At 39.5% G+C, this 26,081-nt stretch overlaps 1 protein-coding gene across 1 annotated transcript in view; it reads right to left on the bottom strand.

The window, feature by feature from the left end:
- The window catches only part of LOC136881846 (oocyte zinc finger protein XlCOF6-like), a 72,006-nt gene that overhangs the window by 20,298 nt on the left and 25,627 nt on the right, over positions 1-26,081 (bottom strand). Inside the window, exon 3 of the mRNA XM_068229450.1 lies at positions 3,207-3,289. Within this exon, the coding sequence (XP_068085551.1) occupies positions 3,207-3,289 (83 nt within the window). The remainder of the gene's footprint in view (positions 1-3,206; positions 3,290-26,081) is intronic.

The following is a 26,081-nucleotide window of genomic DNA, read 5'->3' as shown; positions in this document are numbered from 1 at the left end:
CAACTCCTAGCAGACTATTTCAAAGAGCTGCTAAACTGTGAAGAACCTCTGGACAGACTAGAGACCCAGCAACCAATCCATGAGAACCCAGATTCTAAACCTCCAAATCTAGACGAAATCAAACAGGTAATCAAAGAGCTAAAAGATAACAAAGCGCCAGGTGAAGATGGCGTAGTGGCAGAAATGTGGAAGATTGGAGGAGAAGTCACAGCGGAAGCAATTCATCGCTGTATAGAAGTTATATGCAAAAACTGGGAAGATCCCTGCAGACTGGAAATGTGCGCTTATACAACCGCTTCACAAGAAAGGTAAACGAACAGACCCGAACAACTACAGAGGGATCTCTTTACTGTCAATTGCTTATAAGATATTCTCTAAAGTTCTACTAAACAGAGTTCAGGAACAGACTGACCACCTCATTGGAGAATACCAAGCTGGTTTCCAAAAAGGAAGGTCGTGCGCAGAACAAATTTCCAACCTCAAAAGTATACTGCGAACGAGAGCAATAAGGAGTCAGAACACCGTAGTCATCTTTATTGATTTCACAAAAGCATATGACTCAATAGACAGACAAACCTTATTTAAAGTCCTAGAGGAGTTTGGAATTGACAAGAAAACTAGAGAACTCATTAAACAAACCCTGACGGATACCATCTCGAAAGTCAAGTTCCTCGGAGATATATCTGACCCGTTCAAAATCAAGACAGGGGTCAGACAAGGAGATGGACTGTCCCCGATCCTCTTCAACCTAGTTTTGGAGAAAATAATGAAAACTTGGGAAGAAGCTCTGAAATCGGAAGGGATAAGAGGAATACACCTTGGAAGAGAAGGCCAGAACTTGGAAATTAAATGTCTAGCTTCTGCCGATGACCTCGCCGTCTTAGCTAAAATTCGAGAAGACGCTATAAAGATGATAGAGAAACTGCACGAAATCGCCGGAAAAGCAAGTCTTAAAGTTTCTTATGGAAAGACGGAGTATATGGAGTATGGGCACCGAAATGAGAAGTACATGGAGATAAAGCATGGGAAAATTAAAAGGGCAGAGAAATTCAGATACCTGGGAGAATGGATCCAACCCAATAAACTAGACAAAGAGGCTATCAAAGGAAGAATCAGAAAATTAGAATTGGCCTACAAACTTACCCAGAGTATGTACAACAAACGGGCAATATCCTACATGGCCAAAATCCGACACTATCATTCAGTAATCAAACCAGAAGGATTGTATGCCTCAGAGTGTCGTATTTTGAATAAAAAAGGGGAGCTACAAGAACTGGAAAAGAAAGAAAGGAAGATCCTAAGGAAGATTCTGGGACCCCAGAAAACTACTGATGGAACCTGGAAAAAAAGGAAAAACAAGGATCTTTATAAACACACGGAAAAGATCTCAGACACAATGAGGAAGCGAAGGTTGAACTTTTACGGACATCTAGTTAGAATGGATGAAAGCAGACTGACCAAAAAGATCTTTAAGTACATTGTAGGATTGAAGGCCACCACTAAGTGGGTAGAAGAGGTCAAAAGAGATGCAGAAGAAGTTGGAATTACACTAGAGGTGATCAATAAAAGGAAAGAGTTTAGAAACATAATCAACAAAATCAAATTTTTTGAGGACAAACCACCTAAAAAGAAGCCCAACCGGATAATCTCTGAGTAGGAGAGAAAAATACGAAGCGAGAGAATGAAAAGGTTCTGGGAAGAGAAGAGAAGAAAAGAAAGGCCAACAAGCCTTAAGTTCTATGCGGTCTACAGTTGGCCAAATTCAGAAGGAGAAGAAGAAGAAGAAGAAGTTCTTGGAATATTGTGATGAGTGAGTGAGTGGTGTTTTGCATTTCTACCATACATTGCCTGTGATTGTGCAGAAATCAGCTACTACTTACACTGTCAGATGTAAGAACAAAGATTTTGAAAGAACAATAGGAGACCAAGTTAAATGTTGGAGAGCAATAAAGACTTGACATTTAGACACTTAAATATCTCCAACCTGCATGGAGCAATGTTTATAATGAGGTGATAGAGGGGAAGAAGTATAACCAAAATACAGATGGAATATAACACACCAGTCATTGTGGATCATTGCTGGATTTTTAGCCACTGGATCCCAAGATCCAATTTTCAAAGGTCAGAAGAAATTCTGAGTATGGAAAGCAAATTGAGTACATCAGAACATGGTCATCCAGATGCAAATAATCAGGCCTTGAAATATAAGAAAGATTCCAGGCAGGTTTTTTTTGGTATTTCCTTTACGTCACCCTGACACAGATAGGTCTTTTGGAGACGATGGGATAGGAAAGGCCTGGGAATGGGAGGGAAGCAGCCGTGGCCTTAATTAAGGTACAGCCCCAGCATCTTCCTGGCGTGAAAATAGGAAACCAAGAAGAAACACCTTCAGGGCTACCGACAGTGGGGCTCCAATTCACTACCTCCCGATTACTTGATACTGGCCAAACTTAAGCGACTGCAGCTATCGAGCTCAGCGCAGGCAGGTTTTTGATGTTATTCTTCCACCGGAAAGAACATTAAAAATTATGTACCTAATAATGCTACGATAAAAATCTACTATGCCATCATACGAGCCATTATCTTTAATGGCTTTGAAACTTAACAAGCCAGTGAAGATGACAGTAAAAATATCGATATCACAGTAAGAAGGTATTTTTGAAGTGTCACTAATGAAAGAAATAGGGGTTTCAAAAGAAGAATCATAAAGATGTACACAGGAATGAAAAGAGACAGAATCAAGTGCCTAATACACAGCAGGTTGATTCCCTGGACTGGTCATGTTGTAAGAATGGCCAACAGCAAAGTCATGTTCAACCAGACACCCTAAAAACACCTATTACAATATAGAGAAAAGAACTGGGATGGTAATATTAATAATCATTGTACTGGCTCAGACACCGATTGGTGCCTACTAGGCAGCCTGCTGATCACTAGATACTACAGGCTGACTTATTTCAATTTTGTGGAATTTTCTCACGAGCCACAATCAAACCAATAAGTTTGGACAATGAGTGAGGTACAGAAGACAGAATTTGAGAATGATCTGGATGGACCTGTGCTCGCCTTGAACCCTAGATATTGGGATATCGAGGACTTCACTCGACCTCTTGTCTGCAGAGGGAGCTACTCAACATATAAATAGCAAATAATCATATTGTCGAGGGTTAGGGGTATAAAATCTAATTAAGCAAAACTGTACTTACTTGTCTTCTTCTTTGAAGCAAGCGACCAACTGACGTACTGGATGTTCATCTACACTTATTTCATTCTTAACATCGCTGGACGGCTGTAAGGAACAAATAAGTAAAACAAAGTAAGAAATGTAGAGTAAACAGATAACAAAAGTAAAAGTTTATAAAAAAGACACGACAGCTGACAAAATAAACTGCATAGTTGCACAATAAAAATATCAATTTATACTCGCAATGTAAAGAGGAAACAAGCAAACAAGTGTCAAGTCAAAATTATATGAACAACATGAACATGAAAAGGAACTTATAACAAGATAAAGAGGACAGCACTGGAAGAGGGAGCAAAGGAAGAAGAAAAACTTGAAGGACAACAATAACCTCTGCAATTTTTTTCTTCTCTCCCTACAACTTCCTGTCTTCGTGTTATGTGTTCTTAAATGACTGATCACTTGTTTGTTTGTTGTGTTCCCACAGATGACTCTGATTGTTAGATAGACATACATTGGATCTTAACCTCAGAAAGGTCAATCTCTTGCCTACCATGTTCAAGTTCGTAAAACAAATAGTCAGTTGTTGGACTTTTCATTGACTCTAGACAATCTGTGAAGGCTTTATTAATATAGATTTATAACATTCACATTCAGATTATAAAGGACAATGCTGGCCGTGTTTTCTTCGGATAGCAAGTACACCGCTTTCCCTGAAGCCCCAGAATTGATTCTCAGACAAGTTCGAGATTATTATCAGACTCTGACGGCTAGTTGCTGGTCCAGTCAGGCTGTATAAGAGCAAGGAAGTTGTCAATTGATAGAGATGTAGAGTCCATAGTCTAAAAAGCCAAGACTAATGGCCAAGAAAATTTGTTTTCTTCACCACACAATGACTTATAAACTGCAGGCCATCAGAATGAGCAGGGGTCGCATGACAGGGTAATGCTCATCAGAGCTGTAGAGCCACAGGTTTCGGTTTAGTCTTAAAAGGACTCTCTTCAGAGAGATTAAAACTACCTAGTATGTTTCCCAGACATGACCAGAACAGCCTAAACTTTTTTAAATTATCATTCAGCTGAAGTAGTCTACATTTGACTTTGTATGCAATGTTAGATTAATGTTACCTCTCAGGTTTTTTGAAAGAGAGAAACCTGACATTTTGCTTCCTCACAAGTGAACCTTCCATAGTTCTAGCAAAGGTGAAAGGATTCATTTAGTTAAATGTCATTGATTATTTCATCAACAGAGCAATATTCAAATTAATTCATCAATCTACTAATGAAAGTTGAAGGATCATAACTAACATTGCATATTTTGAAACCTACTACCAGAAAAAGAGAGGAATCTCCCATTGTCCTGTGTAGCAAGTGCTGCAAACAAATCAAGGCTCTAAAGCACATGGGTAACACTTCCCTGGAAAATCTCAAGGTTCAATTCTTCACAGATGAACATCTTCAGGATCGGCTGCATCTATGGATATGCCACAAACACATGTACAATTATATTGACTTTAATGTAACATTTTATACCGGAAAGGCAACCCCAATTGTTCACAACAACAAAGCTTTAAACAATAATCTACAGTATATTAACTCCACGAGAAGAAACATGCTTGAAACAGGCGATTCTCCAGATATACCCATAAAATATTTTCAATGGACTGGTCATATGAAGATTAAGTAGGCCACAGAAGGATGAAAACAGAAATGATATTTAATTAACTCCAGAAAATGAAGGCAAACTGAAGTACGGGAGATAAGAGTGACAACACTGCAGATGAGACGCCTGCAATGGAATTATATAATGTCACTGACAGCACACGTTACTTGTATACATAATGTACCTCACATCACATGCATGGAAACTGGCGTAATGAACACAGCCTCTTGTTAGCTGGCAACCTAAGTCAGTGTTGTCACAACGTTTTTGAAACAGGAACAATGGAATTCTATCAGGCTTGATTTTGCCAGAGGTCGTACAGCACGACAGTGTCCTCAAGGACTTCAAGAGGCTTGCAGGGAAACTGCATAGCCTTACAGGACAGCGGTATGGTGGGTAAAAGCCTTTAATGAGGGACGCCATGAGCGGCAGATGTGTGTCAGCCAGGACATTCTAGTGTCAGTGAAGGAGAAGTACATGCTCTTGCCATGTTAAAGGACACTGTTCGATGTCATATGATATGTAAATAAATCCCGGTCCATTTACGACAGGAAGGGCAACCGGCTGTAAAACAGATTCTTGCGACTTAAAAGCCCAGTCCTATGGTGTTAGGAAGGGCAACAGGCTGTAAAACAACTGTTCATGATGTATGACATTAGATACTGCGATTTAAAATCATAGACCTTAGGTCAAGAATGGCATCTAGCTGTAAAACGGATTCTTGCGATTTAAAATCCCCAGTCCTGGCGTCAGGAAGGGTATCCGGCTGTAAGACAGACTTTTGCGATTCAAAATTTAAGTTGTTGCGTCAGGAAGGGCATCCGGCTGTACAACACGTTTTTGCGACTAAAAATCCTAGTTTTGCGTCAGGAAGGGCATCCGGCTGTAAAATGGATTCTTAGGACTAGGGGCAGGAAGAAGCTAGCCGCTCACTAGAATTTACATTGTAGTTCGGGCGTTATCCCTTGCGATTAGGTATGTACCAGCACCGGGTTTAGAATAAGCAGACAATGGAGTTCCGGCACAGGGTTAGAAAAATATCAGGGATGTGTTTGACTAAAACGTTGTATTAGAGTGAGCTGCATCAAGTCGGCGAGCGCACAGCCTGCGTCAAAAGTAACAGCAGCAGCGTGCTCGTAGCTTAGAACAACAGGTTCGATTCTGTCTTAGTCTGGCGACTCGGTCTAAAGGTGCTTAGTAGAACGTCTCAGGGACAGAATTCTAGCACCCCGGCGTTTTCGGGTTCGATCCTAGCTCAGTCCGGTCGTGCACGGCAGAACTTCTGATGGAATAAATTCCGGCCCTTCGGCGTCTTTAGGTTCAATCCTAACTCAGTCTGAAGGTGCTTAGTAGTACTTCTGAGGGACAAAATTCTAGCACCTTGGCGTCTCTAGGTTCAATCCTGGCTCAGTCTGAAGGTGCTCGGAAGAACTTTTGAAGGACTAAATTCCGGCACCTCGGCGTTTCTAGGTTCGAATCTGGCTTAGTTTGGTGGTATTTGAAGGTGCTCGGAAGAACATTTGAGGGACTAAATTCCGGCACCTCGGAGCCTCGTGTTGTTAACATAAAAGGTTCGATCCTGTGGCTCAGTCCGGTGGTATTTGAAGGTGCTCGGTAGGACTAAATTCCGACACCTCGGCGTCTCCGAAAAAAGCAAGTTCGATCCTAGCTCAGTCCGGTGGTTCAGCCTTATGGCGGTAAATTTACTGGTAGAACTATCGAGGGGCTAAATTCCGACACTTCGGCGTCTTGTGTTGTTAACATAGCAGGTGCGATCCTGTAGCTCAGTCTAAAGGTGCTTGGTAGAACTCTCGAGGGACTAAATTCCGGCACCTCGGCGTCTCCAGGTTCGATTCTGTAGCTTAGTCTGGTAGTATTTAAAGGTGCTTGGTAGAACACCTGAAAGACTGAATTCCGACGCTCGGCATTTCTAGCAGGTTCGATCCGGTAGGGGATACCGTAGACGATACCCCTTTTCTTTGCGGCGGGTTGTTGTTAACTTAGAGTCGCTTCCAGCTAACAACTATTTTTGGAATACTACCACGGGAAGGAAGAAGGGCTTCAGTTTACTGCTACCGAGCTCGATAGCTGCAGTCGCTTAATTGCGGCCAGTATCCAGTAATCGGGAGATAGCTGGTTCGAGCCCCACTGTCAGCAGCCCTGAATATGGTTTTCCGTGGTTTCCCATTTTCACACCAGGCAAATGCTGGGGCTGTACCTTAATTAAGGCCACGGCCGCTTCCTTCCAATTCCTAGGCCTTTCCTCTCCCATCGTCGCCATAAGACATATCTGTGTCGGTGCGACGTAAAGCAAATAGCAAAGAAAGAAAAGTCTACTGCTTACTTTAAAGGCCTGTGTGTTTTCTCCCGACCGCTTAGAAAATCAGTGCATAAACTTTTGTTACAACTGTAGTGCAGACGTATGCTGATTGCATAGCCGCCTAGTAACAAGTCGCAGTCGACCGGATGTAGTCTGTGCGAAACGCACGCCAGTTTGAAGATCTCCGTGTGTGTGTAAAGTGTGTGCATATACAATTCCTGTACTTTGATTCAAGCTGATTATCATCTAACGACTCGTAGTACAACAAAAGGAAAGATTAATTCTTTGATCATTATTACTATTATTATTATTTATTATTATTATTATTTACGATTTCCTTTTTCTATGTTTTAGAAAATCACCGTCTGCTGTTTACATTATTCCAGTAACCATTCTTCAGTGTGCAGCCTTAAACTTAAGGTAAGCCTAAACTGGTGGTTAGTGCTAGGCAGTTCTGTTGATAATCTAACTAACCTTCATCACTATGTGCTACTCTTAGGCAGTAATATCTTTATTGATAATTAGTTGTTTATTGGGTCGTAGGATACAACTTGGGAATAGGTCCAGTACCCTACCCAGGCAGCCTCACCTGCTTGTAGTAGGATGGGAGGATTAGAAGGCAGAGACAAGGAAGAGGTTTTCTTGTAACTTCAAACTCGTAACAATGTCTGACCTCTAAAGGTTGAAACTTGGTTTCTTCCGAACATCGCAACTTTTGACTAATCTCTATTGATAAATGGTTATTCTCTTGAATCCTCATGCTGGTTACTGTATACAACCGTTATTAATTGAATTTTCGTTTTTTCCAGTCTTTAACCTTGCGACTCGATTGAGTTACTATATTTTTAACAACGGCAGCAACACCCTCATCGAACGTTACCTGCAAAAGTGCTTCTACTTTGTTAGGTATGGAACATTTATCTCCCTGTTTGCTTCTTCTAACTTTAAATTTACGATATCTAACCTCTATAGGTAAAAACTTGGTTTCTTCCGAACTTGACAACTATGTGTGTCTCCATAACGTTTACATTTAATTTTGTAACTCCAAACTCGCGGCAATGTCTGACCTCCATAGGTTGAAACTTGGTTTCTTCCGAACATCGCAACTTTTGTCTAATCTCTATTGATAAATGGTTGTTCTCTTTTCAGAACTTGTTGCACTAAACACTTTATTGTAAGAAAGAGAAGGCACTATGTTCCCCTGCGAGCAGTGTAAGGTAATGTTCACAAGACGGGATAACATCGCGCGTCATATAAAAACACAACACCCTCGCATAACATCCGCTTTATGTGAAGTTTGTGGCGTGTATTTCGCTAATGTGGAACAATACCAGCCCACTTAGTAGAAGTACATCAGGTATCTACTTGCGAATATAACCCTCAGGTAGTGCGAAAAAAGCGTGTAAATACTGATGTAGATGTAGAAAGCTGTAGTAACAAAAACCAAGGAAAAATGAAGAACTTCAAACTATACACTGCGAACACTGTAATACTAATGTACCATCTTCACATTTTCAGGGTCACTTACGAAGTAATGCGCATAACAAATGCCTGTAGAAGTGCTAGTAATACAAACATAGAAGAAATTAATACTGCATTTAAAAGTAGGATTTTAGTTGCATAATTCGTATTAGTCAGAAATTTCAAAGCACCGAAAACTCTTTCAATTGCGTTCAACCGGATGTGCAACAACTTCTTGTCAAAACATTGTCAAATCATAATTTATTTAAAGTTAATTTCGAACTTCTGCGTTGTATATTAAGAGCACAGATGAAAGTGAAATAACTGAAATTAAATCATTTAATACGAAGAATTTTGTAGTAAGTGAGTCAACTTATTTTAGTGATGTATTTAGGGATATCTCGAACATTTCATTGTTTCAACGGAGAGCGAGGAATTTCAAGAAAAATAATCAGGGTGCGCTTTAGATGATATTTTGTATCTAGAAGTTAACATCAATAAGTACAATCCCTTGCGAGGATCTTCGTACATCGAACTGCCGACATGGATTCAGCGAAAAGAAGCTGTTGTGAACGTTCAAAACAATGACGAGGCGTGTTTTGCATGGGCTGTTGTGTCGGTTTTAAATCCTGCGAAATCGAATGTAGCGAATAGAACACCATCGTATCCTCACTATTCAACAGAACTAAATTTAGATAGTACAGAATTTATTATGCAGTTAAAGGACATTAAGCGCTTTGAACAACTAAATAATATTAGCATTACTGTGTATGGTGTAAACAAAAAGTCTGTAGTAGGTCCTCCGTATTATACATGTAATAAGAAGTGTACTCATGTTAACTTACTCTATATCGAAAACAGTGAGAATAGTCACTTTTGTTGGATTAAAAATTTGAGTAGGCTTCTTGGTAGTCAGTTGTAAAACAGGTGTAACAAAAAATGGCTATGCGACGCATGCTTGCAGTATTTTAGAACTGAAGATCAGTTAACAAACCATTCTATGAATGATTGCAATCAAGTATGTACAGAGATACCTACTACAGGCAATAATGTTTTAAAATTTACGAATTATAACAAGCAGATGTAGATGCCTTTTGTTATTTACGCAGACTTTGAAGCCATCCTCAAACCATTCAGCACATGCGCGCCTAATCCAGACAACTCTTTTACTAATACTACACACATGCATGTCCCGTATAGCTTCCCGTATTATATCAAAAGTAGTTACGATAGCACGCTTAAAAAGTAAGAGCTGTATCGAGGATTTGATGCTGCTAAAGTATTTTTAGAAAGACTTGAAAGTGATGCAGTGCGTCTTAGCGGTATTCTAAATACTAACATTCCTATGAAACTACCCACCGAAATTCAGTTGCGAGAACATGAACGTGCTACAAAATGTAGTATTTGTGATGGCGTATGTTCTGAAAATGACCCTAAAGTTTTCTATCATGACCATTTAACTGGCTTGTACAGATGCCCTGCTCATAATAGCTGTAATTTTAAGTACAGAGTTCCAAAGTTTATTCCTGTAATTTTTCATAACTTATCCGGTTACGACTCACATTTTATTATTTCACAATTTGGAGCTTCAGATGAAAACAATAGATATAATCATTCAGAACAAAGAGCGGTACACTGCATTTACAAATAGCGTAAAAGTAGATGAGGAGCATACTATCAAATTGAGATTTCTCGACTCGTTTCGCTTTATGGCGAGTAGCCTTGATAAACTTTCGAGTAATTTGCAGCCAGAACAATTTACTGAAATTCGACGTGTTTTTCCTGAAGAAGAGCAGTTTAATTTGATTCGGCGTAAGGGTGTCCTCTGTTATGAATACCTTAACTGCTTAGAACGCCTCGAAGAACGCGCCTTACCATCAAAACAATCATTTTACAACTCGCTGAATTCAGCTGATATTAGTGATGATGACTATTTTACATGCACAACTTATCTGGGAGCAGTTCCACATTCAAACGCTAGGCGAATACTCTGACTTACATTTAGAAACGGATGTACTTTTGTTAGCTGATGTTTTCGAAAATTTTCGCTGTGTTTGCAAGAAAACCTACAGCCCTGTTCCAAATCAGTATTTTACAGCACCTGAGTTAAGTTGGAATGCCATGTTAAAATACACGCAAGTGAATTTGGAACTGCTAACCGATATCGATATGGTGCAATTTATAAAATCGTCTATTCGAGGTGGTCTAAGTCAGTGTAGTGGGCAAATAAGGCAAATAAGGCAAATAATAAGTACATGCCGAGTTTTGACTCTAGTCAGGAATCTCAGTATATTGCATATTTTGATGCTAACGATCAGTATGGGTAGGCAATAAGTCAACATCTACCATTAAGTGGTTTCCGCTGGCTACCGCAGTGCGAAATTAAAGATTTACAGCTGCACGCCCTAGAAGCTACTAAAGGCTATTTCCTTGAAGTTGACTTACAATATCCTAAAGAGTTACATACTTCTCATAATAACTTACCGTTCTGCCCTAGAAATATGAAGTCTCCGTACATCACATCAACAACAAAGATGCTAATCGCTAATTTGTGTGACAAATCTAAATATGTCATTCACTATCGGAATTTAAAACATTGTTTGCAGCATGCTTTGAAGTTAACCAAAATTCATCGCGTACCAGAATTCAATCGGTTACCGTGGCTAAAGCCATATATCGGTCTCAACAATGATTTGAGAACAAGTGCAGTTAACGAGTTTGAGAAAGATTTCCACAAGCTCATGAATAACAGTGTGTTTGGTAAGACTATGGAAAATATTGACAAACGCGTCGATGTAAAATTGATTACAAACTGGGAAAATATTAAGCAAAGGTGCGGTGCTAACCATTTAATAAGTAAACCGAATTTCCATAGCTGTACTATTATACATGAAAATTTAGTTATTATACAGATTAATCATGTTAAAGTTAAGTACGACAAACCTACCTACGTTGGCTTTGCTGTACTTGAATTAGCTAAAACACTGACGTATGTATTCCATTACGATTATATGATGAAGTACGCTCATAATGCGCAATTGCTCTACACAGATACCGTTCATTTACCAAATCAAAACTGATGACTATTACAATGATATAAAGCCAGACTTAGGTAGGTTTGATACTAGTAACTATCCTGAAAATAATCATTATAATCTACCACTAGTCCCTGCTATGAATGGTGTGAAAATGTTGCTCATAGGGTCAGTTGGTGCATGCATTTCAGTGGGCTTGGCAGACTGATATGTAATAGCAACGGCTGGCTCGGTGAGGAAAGCAACGGGAAACTACCTCACTCCTCATTTCCCTAGTACGCCTCTTCAGTGATGCCTAGGCCATTTATGACAGCTGATGGCGGACCTGTTGAGGATCCAACCAGCCTTCGGGCTGAGGACTAAACATACATACATACATACATACAGTAAACAAAAAAGTTCTAGGTAGAATGAAAGACGAATGTGCTGGAAATATTATCGATTCATTTGTAGGTACTAAATCCAAATCATATTGCATAATGCTCTTAAATTAACTACAAATAAAGAGATTGAAAGGAATTAAAAAGAATGTAGTTCAGAATCAGCTAAGATTAGAAAATTATAAAAATTTATTAATAGTAATCCACCTATTTTACATAAGCAAATGGCTGTTATTAGAAGCAAGAAGCATCAGTTGTACACTCATTTAATTAGTAAGGTAGCCCTTAATAATGACGATTGCAAACGGTTTGTCATTCCAAACAAATTCTACCAACACTCTAGCCTGGGGGCATAGTAGCATTGATAGGTAGTACTTCATATGAAGCAGGTGTGTGTGTGTGTGTGTGTTTGTGTCAATATTATGCTAGAGTTGTGTACATTGTAATATATATGCTAAGCTGTCTTACATCACAATTTACTGTATTTATTGTATAAAGATATTAAGAAGGGAGAGGTACGCTGAGAGCGTAGTACAGCGAATAATTTAAGTTTAAACTTGTACATATAAAAATTAGCAGAATTGCATTATTACTTATGAAGGGTGAGGTACACCGACATTGTAAGATGTACATATATGAAGCGAAAATAATACAGCAAGATGAAACTTGTACACACAAGATGTAAACAAATAATGTAGAATTGGCATATTTTTTATTTTAGATTAGGTATTACCTTATCCCCTTCCCACTCTTTCTTCTAAAATACTCAAAGAAGAAGAAGAGGCAGAGTAAGTATGTCAAGAAAGAAGGTGTTTAGCAGATTCGTAAGGATGTTATCGTCTTAGAAGAGCAGCTCAGTAAGTATGTTGAGAAGAGATTTTTTTCTGAACAGTGTTGGATTCTAGTCTTGCAATGCAGTGTTCTACAACATCGAACTATAGTATGTGATTCTAGTTATATGTTTTTGAACGGTAGTACGTGTTCAATTCTAAACATGTACAATAACGTTATCACTGCACACTCTTGCTTTCGCAATGCACGTTCGATAAAGCTATGCCTTGACAGAGGAGGAGGAGGTAAGGAGGAGGGAGAGGAGGGGGAGGTGGAGGAGGTACGATAACAGCCGATGCTATCTTGTGTAGTAGCCTCTAAGTGCTAATTAGCGTCGGGAAGGGCATCATGTCGTAAACTAAGGATAGTCTCCTTTAAGACATTAGATGAGAGGTTGGGTTCGCGAATGCACTAAAGTTTTACTCTTTAATGATGATAGCTAACGGAAATTTTCAAATTGCCCGCTGCTACGATAAAGATAGCAGCACGGTGCTCTGTTGATTAAAGATGGCGGATGACAGCTGACGGAATTTTTCAAATTGCCCTCTACTACGATAAAGATAGCAACACGGTGATCTGTTGATTAGAGATGGCGGATGACAGCTGTCAAAAAACGTGGGTTTTTCCAAACAAAAGCACGGAGAATTTTTTAATTATCCGCTACCACATTTCAAAAGTAACTAAGATAGCAGCAGAGGTTTGCGATGCAAGATGGCGGATGACAGCTGACGGAATTTTTCAAATTGCCCGCAGTGCCGTAAAGATAGCAGCACGATGCTCTGTTAATTAAAGATGGCGGATGTCAGCTGACGGGATTTTTCAAACTGCCCGCAGTGCCGTAAAGATAGCAGCACGGTGCTCTCTTGATTAAAGATGGCGGATGACAGCTGTCAAAAAAGCACATGGAGTTTAAATTACCCACCACCATGATGAGGTTTAGTGCCATAAAGATGGCAGCACGATGGTCTGTTGATTAAAGATCACTGCTGTCAGCTGTCAAAAAAGCACGTGGGTTTGTTTCCTAACAAGAGCACGTGGAATTTTCAAATTTCCGCCACCACATTGCAAAGGTAGTGCCGTAAAGAGGGCAGCACTAAGGTTAGCGATGCAAGATGGTGGATGACAGCTGTCAAAATAGGACGTGGATTTTAAATTACCCACCATCAGCACGATAAGATTTAGTACCATAAAGAGGGCAGCACTAAGGTTCGCGATGCAAGATGGCGGATGACAGCTGTCAAAAAAAGCACGTGGAAATTGCCTACCACCACGTGCCTGCTAGGTTTAGCGCCGTTAAGATGGTAGCACTGAGGTTAACGATGCGTTGTGTTTGAGATTTTGTGCCGTTAAGATGGCAGCACTGAGGTTAACGATGCAAGATTTCGGATGGCAGCTGTCAAAAAAGCACCTGGCTCAGGGTTGCCACCAGACAAAAAAATTCGTACTAAATTTTCCCCTAAAAAGGTACTAGATTACGAAGAAAAGTACTAAATTTTGTTTTCGCACAATAGAGTGGGAATATTCATAAAGGCAGTATATAAAACAAAGTATGCTTATCACAAATAATCATTGATTAAATTAGGAATGTATAATAATGAGAACTTACCACTTTTGATGTATATGATGGAAAGGAGAAATATTGCAATCTCAGTCACCACCCTCCTAAGACTTCCAGTTCTAATCTAACTACGAGTTGATAGACATTTATGTTAATCATATAAACACTATAAATATTATTTTTTTTGCTAGGGGCTTTACGTCGCACCGACACAGATAGGTCTTATGGCGACGATGGGATAGGAAAGGCCTAGGAGTTGGAAGGAAGCGGCCGTGGCCTTAATTAAGGTACAGCCCCAGCATTTGCCTGGTGTGAAAATGGGAAACCACGGAAAACCATTTTCAGGGCTGCCGATAGTGGGATTCGAACCTACTATCTCCCGGATGCAAGCTCACAGCCGCGCGCCTCTACGCGCACGGCCAACTCGCCCGGTATATATAAATATTTTCACGCATTTCAGTTGAATATTCACACCACACGCACACACACGCACGCATGCACGCCTTTTATCTTCATACCAATAATCAAATGTTGGCTGTCTTTTTTGCTCTTATCTTAATCCTTGGAAGACTTTGCCAAAGCAAGAAGCTGTTTCGAAATATGAAAATTTTGGGCAGACGAATGTTTTAGTTTCTCCTTTGTTAAAAGGAGTCCATTCAACGTACTGGATTGGAGTTTGTTTCTCAATTTGGTCTTATTCATAGTAACAGCAGAAAAGACCCGTTCTGTTGCAGCAGAAGAATGTGGTAAACAGAGCATTGCCCTCACAAATTTCGTTAAATTTGGAAATATGTAATCACCTACAGGATTTTTCATTTCAAAAACAGAGTTCCAAAATTTCATGAAGTCCTGGTCTTCTTTTAGTGATTCTGTGGATTTGGCTAACTGCCATTCCCTATCTAACTCTTCATAAACACTTTCTGTAATTACATTAGGGAAATGTACAGCTAATGGAATAATACTGATGAAACTGCCATCTCTTTTGCAGTTCAACATGGACAGATTTCTTAAAATAGGATCACAAAAATCCACCCTCTTAAAAACCTGTTTGCAGAATTCAACATAAAATGACAGACACTTGACTTTGAAATTTCTTATACTTTTTTCCATTTCCTTCTTGGTCTGCTGCAATATAAGAGCTTCTACTCTACCTCCTAAATATATGTTCTCAATAGGTAAGAAATGTCTATTATCTGCGGGATTTATATCTTGAATCGGTGTGTTATTTACATATTCTGACTTCATGTAATATTTCAAAATCATTTTCATTCTATCTCCCAAAGATGAGAGCAACTGGTGAAGTCTATATGAAGTACCCTGATACTCTAAATTGAGCTGGGCCACAATTGGGAGGAAAAAAGCCAAGAATAAGAAATATCCCTTTATAATAGGATCTTGCAGAGCGTTTAAAATAGACTGGGCCATCTCTATCCCATCTTCTACAGCGCATAAACTAAAATAAGATAATAATGCATTCCACTGTTCTACGATCCTTTGAACTACATCATTCATAGACAACCACCGTGTTTTGGCTAATCTAAGCAAGCTATGAGCTTTAATATTCAGTAAATGTTGAATTTCCTTAAATTCCCCTAATCTTTTTGGCTTTCTTTGAATAAAGTTGTATACATCACCACACAGCTCTTCTACAGGATTAGGAAGGCTTTTACATGCTTCTGAGGAACACAAATTAAAGCTGTGACAAATGTATCTAGATACAAATAAATACTTATTCAGCTCTTTAAGCCTAGCTTTAATCCCCGTATGCTGTCCCATCATGACAGAGGCATTATCAGCTGCAAATCCTAATAAGTTTTTGAGGGGTATTTCTAATTCTTCAAAAAGCGAAACGATTGCTTGAAACAAAGATGAACTAGTGGCTTCAGTTACATCTATGACGCTTAGGAAAGAGTCTTCTACCATTTTTGTCTCGTCATCATAATATCTAACTACAACAGCTAATGATTTTGTTGAAGAAATGTCTGTTGATTCGTCAACGATCAAAGAGAAAAAATGTTTTTTCAGTTTGTCTGACAAGATATTTTTAGCTTCAACCGCTAAAGCATTTCTTATTAAATATGATGTCTTAGTGCGACCACATTTGATATTTTTTACAATTTCACTGTCAGGAGCAACTGCTTTCATTAAGGATGGCAATGTGTCCATTAAATCTAAAGGAAGATTGTGCTCTGCAATATAGGCACTCATCCTTAATTCTGCTTCAGTAACTTTATTTTCTAATGAGGAAGCAGAGGACGTCGACAGAATGGTTGCTATGCTAGGTGTAGCGATTGTATCTTGTACGTTTGCTTTATGCTTAGGAGTATTTGCATGCCTAAGCATAAGGCTCTTGCTACCGTTAATATTGATGTTACAATACTTACAGTAAGCTGTATGTTTTTTATCACTACTAGGCTGAATCCAAGACTTCAACAATGGATCTTCTAACCAGGAATCACTGAACTTTTGTTTGTATGACCTTTTTTGTTTTTTAGCAGAGCTGGGCAAATTTGTATCTGAGAGTGAATCACTATTACTTTCGTTGTCAGGAATCACAATATTGTCACTACTTCCCTCAATAACCCTATGTTCACTTGTACTACTGCCCTGCAATGTAGTAATCTGTGATGATGAAGCAGTATTTTTTGATACATTATCACTGTTACACTTTTCTCTCGAAGCTACAAACCTAAACTGCGAAAGTTTTGTCTGTGTTTTGTCCATTCTGATATACGTGAACTACAGAAAGATCAGTTTATAAACTGCACTAATTATTTACACAATAAGACAATCACTTCAACGTATAACCGAAAACTTATAACTAATAAAATTACCAAGTAACACTATCGTCCACACTATACACAACCATCAATGCAGCGACTGAAAATGGATACGGATGGAACTAACGCGATGCAGGACGCAGCTAACTGCACTAGCATGAAAATTCAAAGTCCGGGGACTCCTCCCAGCGGGGTATTCACTATATGATCAAATACCTCGTGACAGTCAAGCGGGAAGTGATGGAAGGGGAGTCCCCACTCAATTGCTAAATGAAATGTACTTGTGTATCGTCTGAAGATGGCATGAAGTGTTATAAACCATTCGGACACTGAGAATCCATCTACAATATGGTGCGTGGTACATTCCATTCTGATGAATGTAATGCCTCTGTAAAAGGTACTAGATTTTCATAAAAGGTACTAACGTACTAAAGATTTTCACAAAGTACTAGGTCTAGTACTAAAGTACTAAAGGTGGCAACCCTGACCTGGCTTTGTTTACCAATTCAAATCTCGCGCTACGATTGCCCTGTGGTTTAGTGCCATAAGGATGCCAGCACTGAGGTTTAGGCCCGTCAAGATGGCAGCACTGAGGTAAGCGATGCGTTGTTGTTTAAAGATGGCGGATGACAGCTGTCAAAAAGCACGTGGCTTTGTTTACAAATTCAAATCTCGCGCCAAAATTCAAATCTCCTGCTAAAATACAAATTTCCCGCGGGAGGAGGAGGCCTCTGCGGAGGGCCTGAGGCGGAGTTGGCGGCCGAACCATCCACTTATACTACTGATGTACCATATACAATGATTCACAGATTTAAGCCGTTCTGACTTCGACTTTATTCAAAAAATGAAGGAACCACTTCGGGGCCTTTGCTCCAGAACCCATTCAGAGATTGGTCAGGCAATAAACTGCTCCAATCGAACTATCAACATAACAGGTGCTGCAATAGATATCCTATGATGTCCACACTGTTGGTAAAAAGATGCACACAATGCTGGTGACTAATCTCTACGACAGTAAATCATGGTATAACATTCATATCTTTTGCATGAGTTATAATTGAATATTTGCTACTATTAAAGTCACATCCCTCATTTATGTTCAAGAAGTTTCTATTTTAAAACTTGCTTCATGGTGTTGCGGCGCAGGTAGGGCTTATGGCAATGAAGGAATAGGAATAGGCTAGGAGTGGGAAGGAAGTAGCCTTGGCATAAACTCATTGGCGTCGACTTACGGAACCGTTCCTTACGCCGGCAATTTGGACCGAACACCGGCACACAGAATTTTCGCATACCAACCTTTAAACGTTTATAGTTTTATTCACTAGCAAGTGATAAGTGAAACTTCTACACTAGTGTCCAAAAGTTAAGCATAATCACTAAACGAGACCATACCGCCTGATAGGAATGTCAGACGGATTGCTGAACAAACGCAAGCTGAATCACATACCATATGTCACAAAAATTGTCCAAAAAATAGTTTCAGAAAGGTTCTGATAGCTAAGGTACACCTTATCCAACAACTAACACAACTTGATACTGTCTTCCACAACAAAATATGCTGTTAATAGGGTGTATGGTTACCCCTAACGGCCACACATGCTTCGCAGCGACTTGGCATGCTCTTTGTCAGATGGTCCAAGAGCTCCTGTGGAAGTCGATCAAATTCCTTCAAAAGAGCAATGCGAAGGTTTTGGAGGGTCCTTGGTGGAGGCTGACGGGATACAATTCGCCTGTCCAATGCATCCCAGGCATGATCTATAGGATTCAGATCCGCAGAACTCGCTGGCCAGTCCATGAAATGAATGTCTTCCCCAGCCAGGAATTCATCCACCAGAGCATTATCGTCCATTAAGAGGAAGTCTGGACCAACCGCACATCTGGAGAGTCGAACATGTGGTCTCAGTACCTCATCCCTCTCTCTCTCCGAGCGTCAACAGTGTTCCTCGGACCACTCATGAAGATGTGCAGGTCCATACGACCATTCAAAATGATGCCGCCCGGCACCATGACGCCACCACCACCATACTGGTCTTGCTCCACGATGTTCCTGTGGTGGTATCGGCTACCCGGTTCTCTGCAGATTAATGTGCGACGGAAATCGTTCTGCAAACCAAAGCGGGATTCATCTGTGAAGAGCACATGGCTCAATTCATTCATGGTCCAGTCCAGTTTCGATGTTGACGGCTCCACAGTAAACGGGCCCGTCCCTGTGCTGGAGTGAGTGGGACGCACACCGCTGGACGTCGGGCAAACAGCCCTGCTGTTCTGGGCCTCCGGTACACAGTTTGCCGGGAAACGGCAACACCTGAGACAGCTTAAAGCTCCGCTGACAATTGTCTTTCAGATGCATTCCGATTTCGTTGGGTGGTTAAGGCCGGATATCGGTTCTGCTGTGGGGTGGTTACCTTTGGTCGACTTGGTACTGGCCTACAACTAACACCTCCTGTGCCTCGAAATCGTCCCCAAAGCCTGGAAATGACACTTCGTGGCATATTGAAGAATAAGGCGACTTCGGTCTGTGTCTTGCCTGCTTCCAGGCGGCCGAGTATTCTACCCTGCAAAAAGGGGACCAAATGCCGTCGTTGTCCCATTATGTTGTCACGTTCACCGCGAGGCTACACTCGGCACATTATAACAGGGCAAACACGACTGAGGGAATATGGGACGCAGGCACTGGCTGTGTTTACCATGCGGTTACACCGCTAGTCAAAGCTGGGAACACTCCCTTCCTATACAGAGCGAACACGTCAGGTTGGTAGGTGCATATCACAGAGATAAGTTTTTTAAGGTTCAACCTCTTCAATATTAATTACGAAATGTATAAGATATTATTTACAACATTTATTTAATAATGGTACCGGTTTCAATATTGAAATGCCATCGTCAGCCATAAAACACATTAATCACACGACTGAGAAAGGACATGATAATAAAAATTGACGTTATGATACATAAAGACATACATAGCTTTTTAACAATAAAAGATTAAAACGTTTCGAAATGTTAAAAGTTTTCGAAACGCTTACTTACACTGTGTGGTGAATAAAATAGTAAAAACTTATAGCAATAAATTGATATAGTGTTCTTGCTGATCTGTTAATCATCACACGGCATATTTACGGTTGCATTTGAATCTTTTGCGATTATTTTTACGTCCTTTTAAACAATTGTTATTCAAATGTTGTCAAAGTGAAAACGTAATTTTAGTTGAAAACACCTTGTTCATGTAAATAACTCGTAGAAATATGGTTTAGTATATCTCATTACACTCGTCTCGAAAGACTTGTTGTGCTCGTTAAAATTATACAATGATGTATAAAGTAAAGTTATAAAATAAGAAACGTTTAATGGTAATTGGTTGTCCTCGGTCAATTTCCTGTTGCCCTGCTTACTCGTAACCTATGCTTAACTTTTGGACACTAGTGTGAATTGAATCCACCCTTCCCAGACCACAGAATACTGTGTACAAAAACAAAATGCTATCTCCTTGCGCTTGTTAGTAAACAAATATGGCTGATGATTATGTAGGTATCTTCAAGTGGTTAGAAAATGATAATGAGAATGATTTTTCTTCAGACTGGGCTATTTCTTACACTAATAATGATAGTGTTAGGGAAAATGATTCTAGTGGTGACGACAGCATGGACGATGTAAGACCGAGGTGGCGTGACTGCTTTACGAGATGGATTGTCCACATGGAATTTGTCAAACATTTCCAATACACGAAAACTATTCCATTCACAGGCGTTTCTGGTCTCAGTGCCACTTTTTTGAGAAGACTGTATTAGATGTGTGTTCAGAATTTCTTGGGGATGAGCTCAGGGAAATGATTGTACAAGGAACCAATGACTATGCTGCTTTCCAGGCGAATAATTTGATAAGAAAAAAATATGAAATGTGACAGTATATGGTATCATTGAACGGTTAAAGAGATAAAAGCGTATTATTTTCTGATGATTCTCATGAGTCGAGTAAGAAAACCAAAACTCAAGTTGTGCTGGTCTAACAGGAAGGCTCAGAAAGTAAAATATAACATTTGAACTATTCTATCAAATTTCACGATTTCTGCATTTCCCTGATGACATGTTTACAGATCCAAAAGACCGCCTAAGAAAAATCAGACCACTTATTTCATATTTGCAAACAAAGTTTCAGAATATCTACAATCTTGACACAGATATATGTATTTATTACAGTGTTATGAAATTTCTAGGTAGACTCCGATTTGTGCAATACAATCCTGTCAAAGAAGCCAGGTTTGTTATTAAAATTTATAAACTCTGTGAAGTGCTTCTGGATACTATTCAAGTTCAAAATGTATACCAGACAGGCAAACAGGGTGTTATTCCAGTAACGAAAGCAGCAGTGTTGGAACTAATGGAAGCAAACTTGAACTAAGGACATATCATACATCTTGATAAGTGGTATGTTTCTCCTGAACATTTCACACCTTGTTGGAGAATTGAACTCATGCTGTGGGTGCCTTATACTGTAACAGGAAGAACGTGCTTCCAGAGTTCCACTTGGTAAAACTGACGAAAGATGAGGCTATTAGTATGACAGCTACTAATATTATTGCCATAAAACGGAAAGACAAAAAGGATGTGCATTTACTTTCAACTGTCGATAAGGACTTGGACTCTGGTGTGAAAAATTCAAAGAAAATTAGGTGGAGGAGAGGAAGTAGTGAAAACACCAAGGGTACTGGAAGATACAACCAGAAAATGAATGCAGTATATCGTCAAGACCAAGTCCTTGCATGTTTCCCTGTAAAGCGATGGACTATCAAGGGTTATAAAACAGTAATACTGTATCTACTGGATATGGCTATCTTCAATCCATACATTGCGTTCATGAATGTTACTGACAGGTGGCTACATTATACAGAAATTCTCACAGCATTTCCCGAGCGATTGTTGCAGAGTGTTGCTCTCCTGCCTACGACAACAAAAAGAAGAACGCCCAGTCAACACAGCCACCTGTGGCTTCAGGCAAATGTATAGGGACATTTTCCAGTGCCTATTCCTCCAACAGGAACGAAGAAACATCCTTCTAAGCCCTGAAAGTTTGCAAGGGTCATAAAATAAAGTCCAAAGTGAGGTGTTGATGTGAAGAATGTGGTATTCCACTCCACCTGGAGAGCTGCTTCAAAAAATATCACATGATAATTCACTACTGAAGGCTGAGAAACAGTTAATGAACAGTTAGGCATTGACCTGTGATGTATATAGCTTTGAAAAAATGCCACTTTTTGACCAATCCTCAATATACAAATTTAAGACATTATTTTCAAAAAGAAATAGGTTTCTTCCCCAGCAGGTTAGACATTAGTCAGGTTCCAATGGGTAAATTAAAGTATAGTTTGAGAATTTGGGTGGTTTAAAAGTGGAAAACCAGAGAAAACCATCTTTGGAAGAAAGGCTGAAAGAGAAGTGCAAGGATGTGGAAGGAATTATGGTCCTAGCAAAAGTAGAAACTGCATACAGGAAAAACAAGGAAGCCTTTGGGGAAAGGAAAACTAGGTAAGAAAGAGTAGTGATGATGGATTGGATATGGAGGAACATAGTCAACAGCTTGCTGCAGTCCAAAGGTTGTGCTCATTTCGTATGTACATCCTTCCCACTGTATCCAAACAAATCCCCTCAACAAGAGCTCAGATGGATAAAAGGAACATATCCAACACCAGTATCAAGGTAAAGAAGTAGATGATAGGGTTCTGGAAAAAATAAGAGGCTGTTGATGCTGATGAAATGGGAGTCCGAATTTAGAGGTCAGAATTTGAGAAGTTTTGAAAGACCTAAGAATAAAAACAGGCACCAGGAATTCATGGCATACCCTCAGAAATACTGACTACCTTAAGGGAAACCAGCATGATGGGGTTATTCCCCTTAATGTGCAAGATGCATGGAAAAGGACAACTGCCATATGATTTTAGGACAAATGATGTTATATCGATTCCTATGAAAGCGATGCTGACAAGTGTGAAAACTATCACACCATTAGTTTAGTATGGAAAGACAATTTGACACTGAGTTGGAGGACATCAATTTGGCTACAAAAGAAACGTAAGAACACATGAAGCAATCCTGACTTCACATCTGATCTTAGAGGATTGAATTAAGAAGGACAAGCGCAAACACATAGTGTCTGCAGAACAACAAAAGGCATTCATTATCAGATACGGAGAAGGAAGAATAATTTACAATCTGCACAAAAACAGTCTGCATTGATAAGAATCAAAGACTTTGAGAAAGCAGCAGTATTCCATAAGTTAGTGAGGCAGAACTGGAGGTTCCCCCTCCTTTTGCAACATTCATATAGAAGAAAGGGGCAGTAAAGAAAACCAAAATCAAAGAGGAATTTGGAAAGGGTATCACAATCTGGAGAAATTGTTGAATGGTACAGACAGCATCTTAAGGAAGGATTACAAGATCAAAATAAATAAATCCAAAACAAAAGTAATGGAGTGCAGTAGAACGAAGTCAGCTGATGCAGGAAAAATTAGATTAGGAAATGAATTTCTAAAGGTAGTAGATGAATATTGTTACTTGGGTAGTAAATAAAGGAATGACAGCAGAAGTAATGAATACACAAAATGCAGACTGCAGGCTAGCACAAGCAAGGAAGGCCTTCCTTCAGAAAACAAATTTGCACCTTTCAAACAGTGATAAACGGATTACATAGATGTTTTTGAACACATTTGTCTGGAGCATGGTACTGTATGGAACACTAACATGGACGATAACTACTCAGGAAAAAAGGGTAGAAGCTCCTGAAATATAGTGTTAAATATGAAAGTTGAAAGTGAGCTGGAAAGATCGAATCATGAACGAAGAGATACGGAATGGAATTGTTGAGAGATCAATTTGGCTAAATTTGACAAGAAGAGACAGAATGATAGGACATATCTTAAGACAGCCAGGACATGTTCAGTTGGTTTTGGGGGGAAGTGTAGTCAGTAAGAACAGTAGGGGTAGACAACGATATGAATATGACAAGCAGATCAGAGCACATGTAGGATGTAGTAGTTATCTAGAGATGAAAAGGTCACCACAGGATAGGGGCTCATGAAGGGCTGTATCAAATCAGTCTTTGGACTGATGACTCTCAAACAATAACAAGCGAGAAATTGTGTCCTGGTTAACAGAGACTGCAATTCGTTTCCAAGAAGACATGCTCAGAACCTGGTTATATTCATTAATTAAGATGAAAAAGCCAGTCAAGTGCACTTATAAAATAGACTGCCTTTAAGCCGAACATGGTCATACTGTATTACACCTTTCTCCGTATCACCCAGAATTGAATCCCATTAAGCTGATATGGGCAAGTGTCAAGCATGGCATTTCTGAACAAAATGTGGTGTTCAGAATTTATTTTATTATTTATTGTCTTGTTTTATATGGCGGGACTCTGGCTATGAAGCCTGCTATTCTGTCAGGCCATACGTACACTTACATGAAGAGTTAAATACACACCCAATTATCTACAATTTAATATCTTAAGGTATCAATCAAATGTTTTAATTAACCTAATAACTTAGATATAATCTAATCCTACAATGTTATGAATTGTTATTACTTATTAACCAGGTTTGACAGTTTCCTAAAGCGGAGGTGGTTTGACACGCTCCTAATTTTAGCAGATAGAGAATTCCAAATTCGGCTGGCGGCGACTACAAATGATCTACTGTAGCCAGTTGAGTGGTGAATGGGAATGCTTAGTACTGAGGTGGATAATGAACTGGTAGGAATACTAGAAGGTGATGCTAGGTAATAGAATTGTGTGCCAAGGTATTCAGGGGTGTTCGGTTCAGTATACGATGTAACAGGGAAACAGGGAAATTTCGTCGCTCTCTTAAGCGTAGCCATGAAAGTCTATCATATGCGGGAGAAATATGTCTAAACCTTGGTATAACTGAAATAAATCGAACACATGCGTTATGTGCCTTTTGGAGCTTGATGGAAAGTGAGGCATTCAGGCTGTATACTACATCACCATAGTCGGATATTGGCATTACCATACTTCGGATAAGCAGTTTTCTTACATTTTGCGGGACTAAATCTCTGAGTTTCTTAAGGGAATGTAAGGAATAAAACACTCGCTTACATATACCTGTTACATGATCGTTCCAACTAAGGTTTTTATCTATTATCATCCCTAAGTTTTTAACTGTGTCTTTGAATTGTAACTAAGTGCCTCTTAATGTTACTGAGTGGGTATGTAGTCTGTAAGTCGTGCGTGGGTTTTCTGGGTAGCTAAAAGAATACACTGCGATTTTTGGACATTGATTTTTAGTGCATGGTCATCGGTCCACCTACATATTCTTTCTAGGTCGTCATTCATATTACTTATTGCAGTCGGTAAGTCACAATGTTTAATTACTTGTGTTAGTCCTGAAATGAAGATCAAAAATAGGAGTGGGGCTAGCACTGACCCCTGTTGTATTCCAGTCTCAGAATGGAAGCATTACTATAATTTATGGTGAACAAATTGCTTCGAATACAAATGAGGATTGGAAGTAAAATTTGTGAGCACATTAATATATTTGACGATCAGTAATTTCAATTGAAGGTTTATTGGACCATGGTAGACATAAACGTGGGAAGTGAAATGGACAGAAATAGTGACAGTGATGGAAGCAATACTGAAACCTCAAGAGAAACTGGAAACAAAATCACAGACACTGCCAGCAGAAGTGAAATAGGCATGGATATAGAATACCGGTATGATGAAACAGTGGGAGAGGCATTCTCTAAGAGATTTAGTATGCCTAGATATTGTGACAGTGAACGATCCATAGTCTTCTATGAAGTGACTAAAATACCGAGTTAAGTGAAATGTGCAGTTACGTGTTAATTATTGGAAGTATTTGT

The sequence above is a fragment of the Anabrus simplex genome, chromosome 10, assembly GCF_040414725.1.
Source record: "Anabrus simplex isolate iqAnaSimp1 chromosome 10, ASM4041472v1, whole genome shotgun sequence".
In the NCBI taxonomy this organism is placed as follows: Eukaryota; Metazoa; Arthropoda; class Insecta; order Orthoptera; family Tettigoniidae; genus Anabrus; species Anabrus simplex.
The sequence above is the reverse complement of the archived record's forward strand: the minus strand, read 5'-3'. Positions and strand labels throughout refer to the sequence as shown.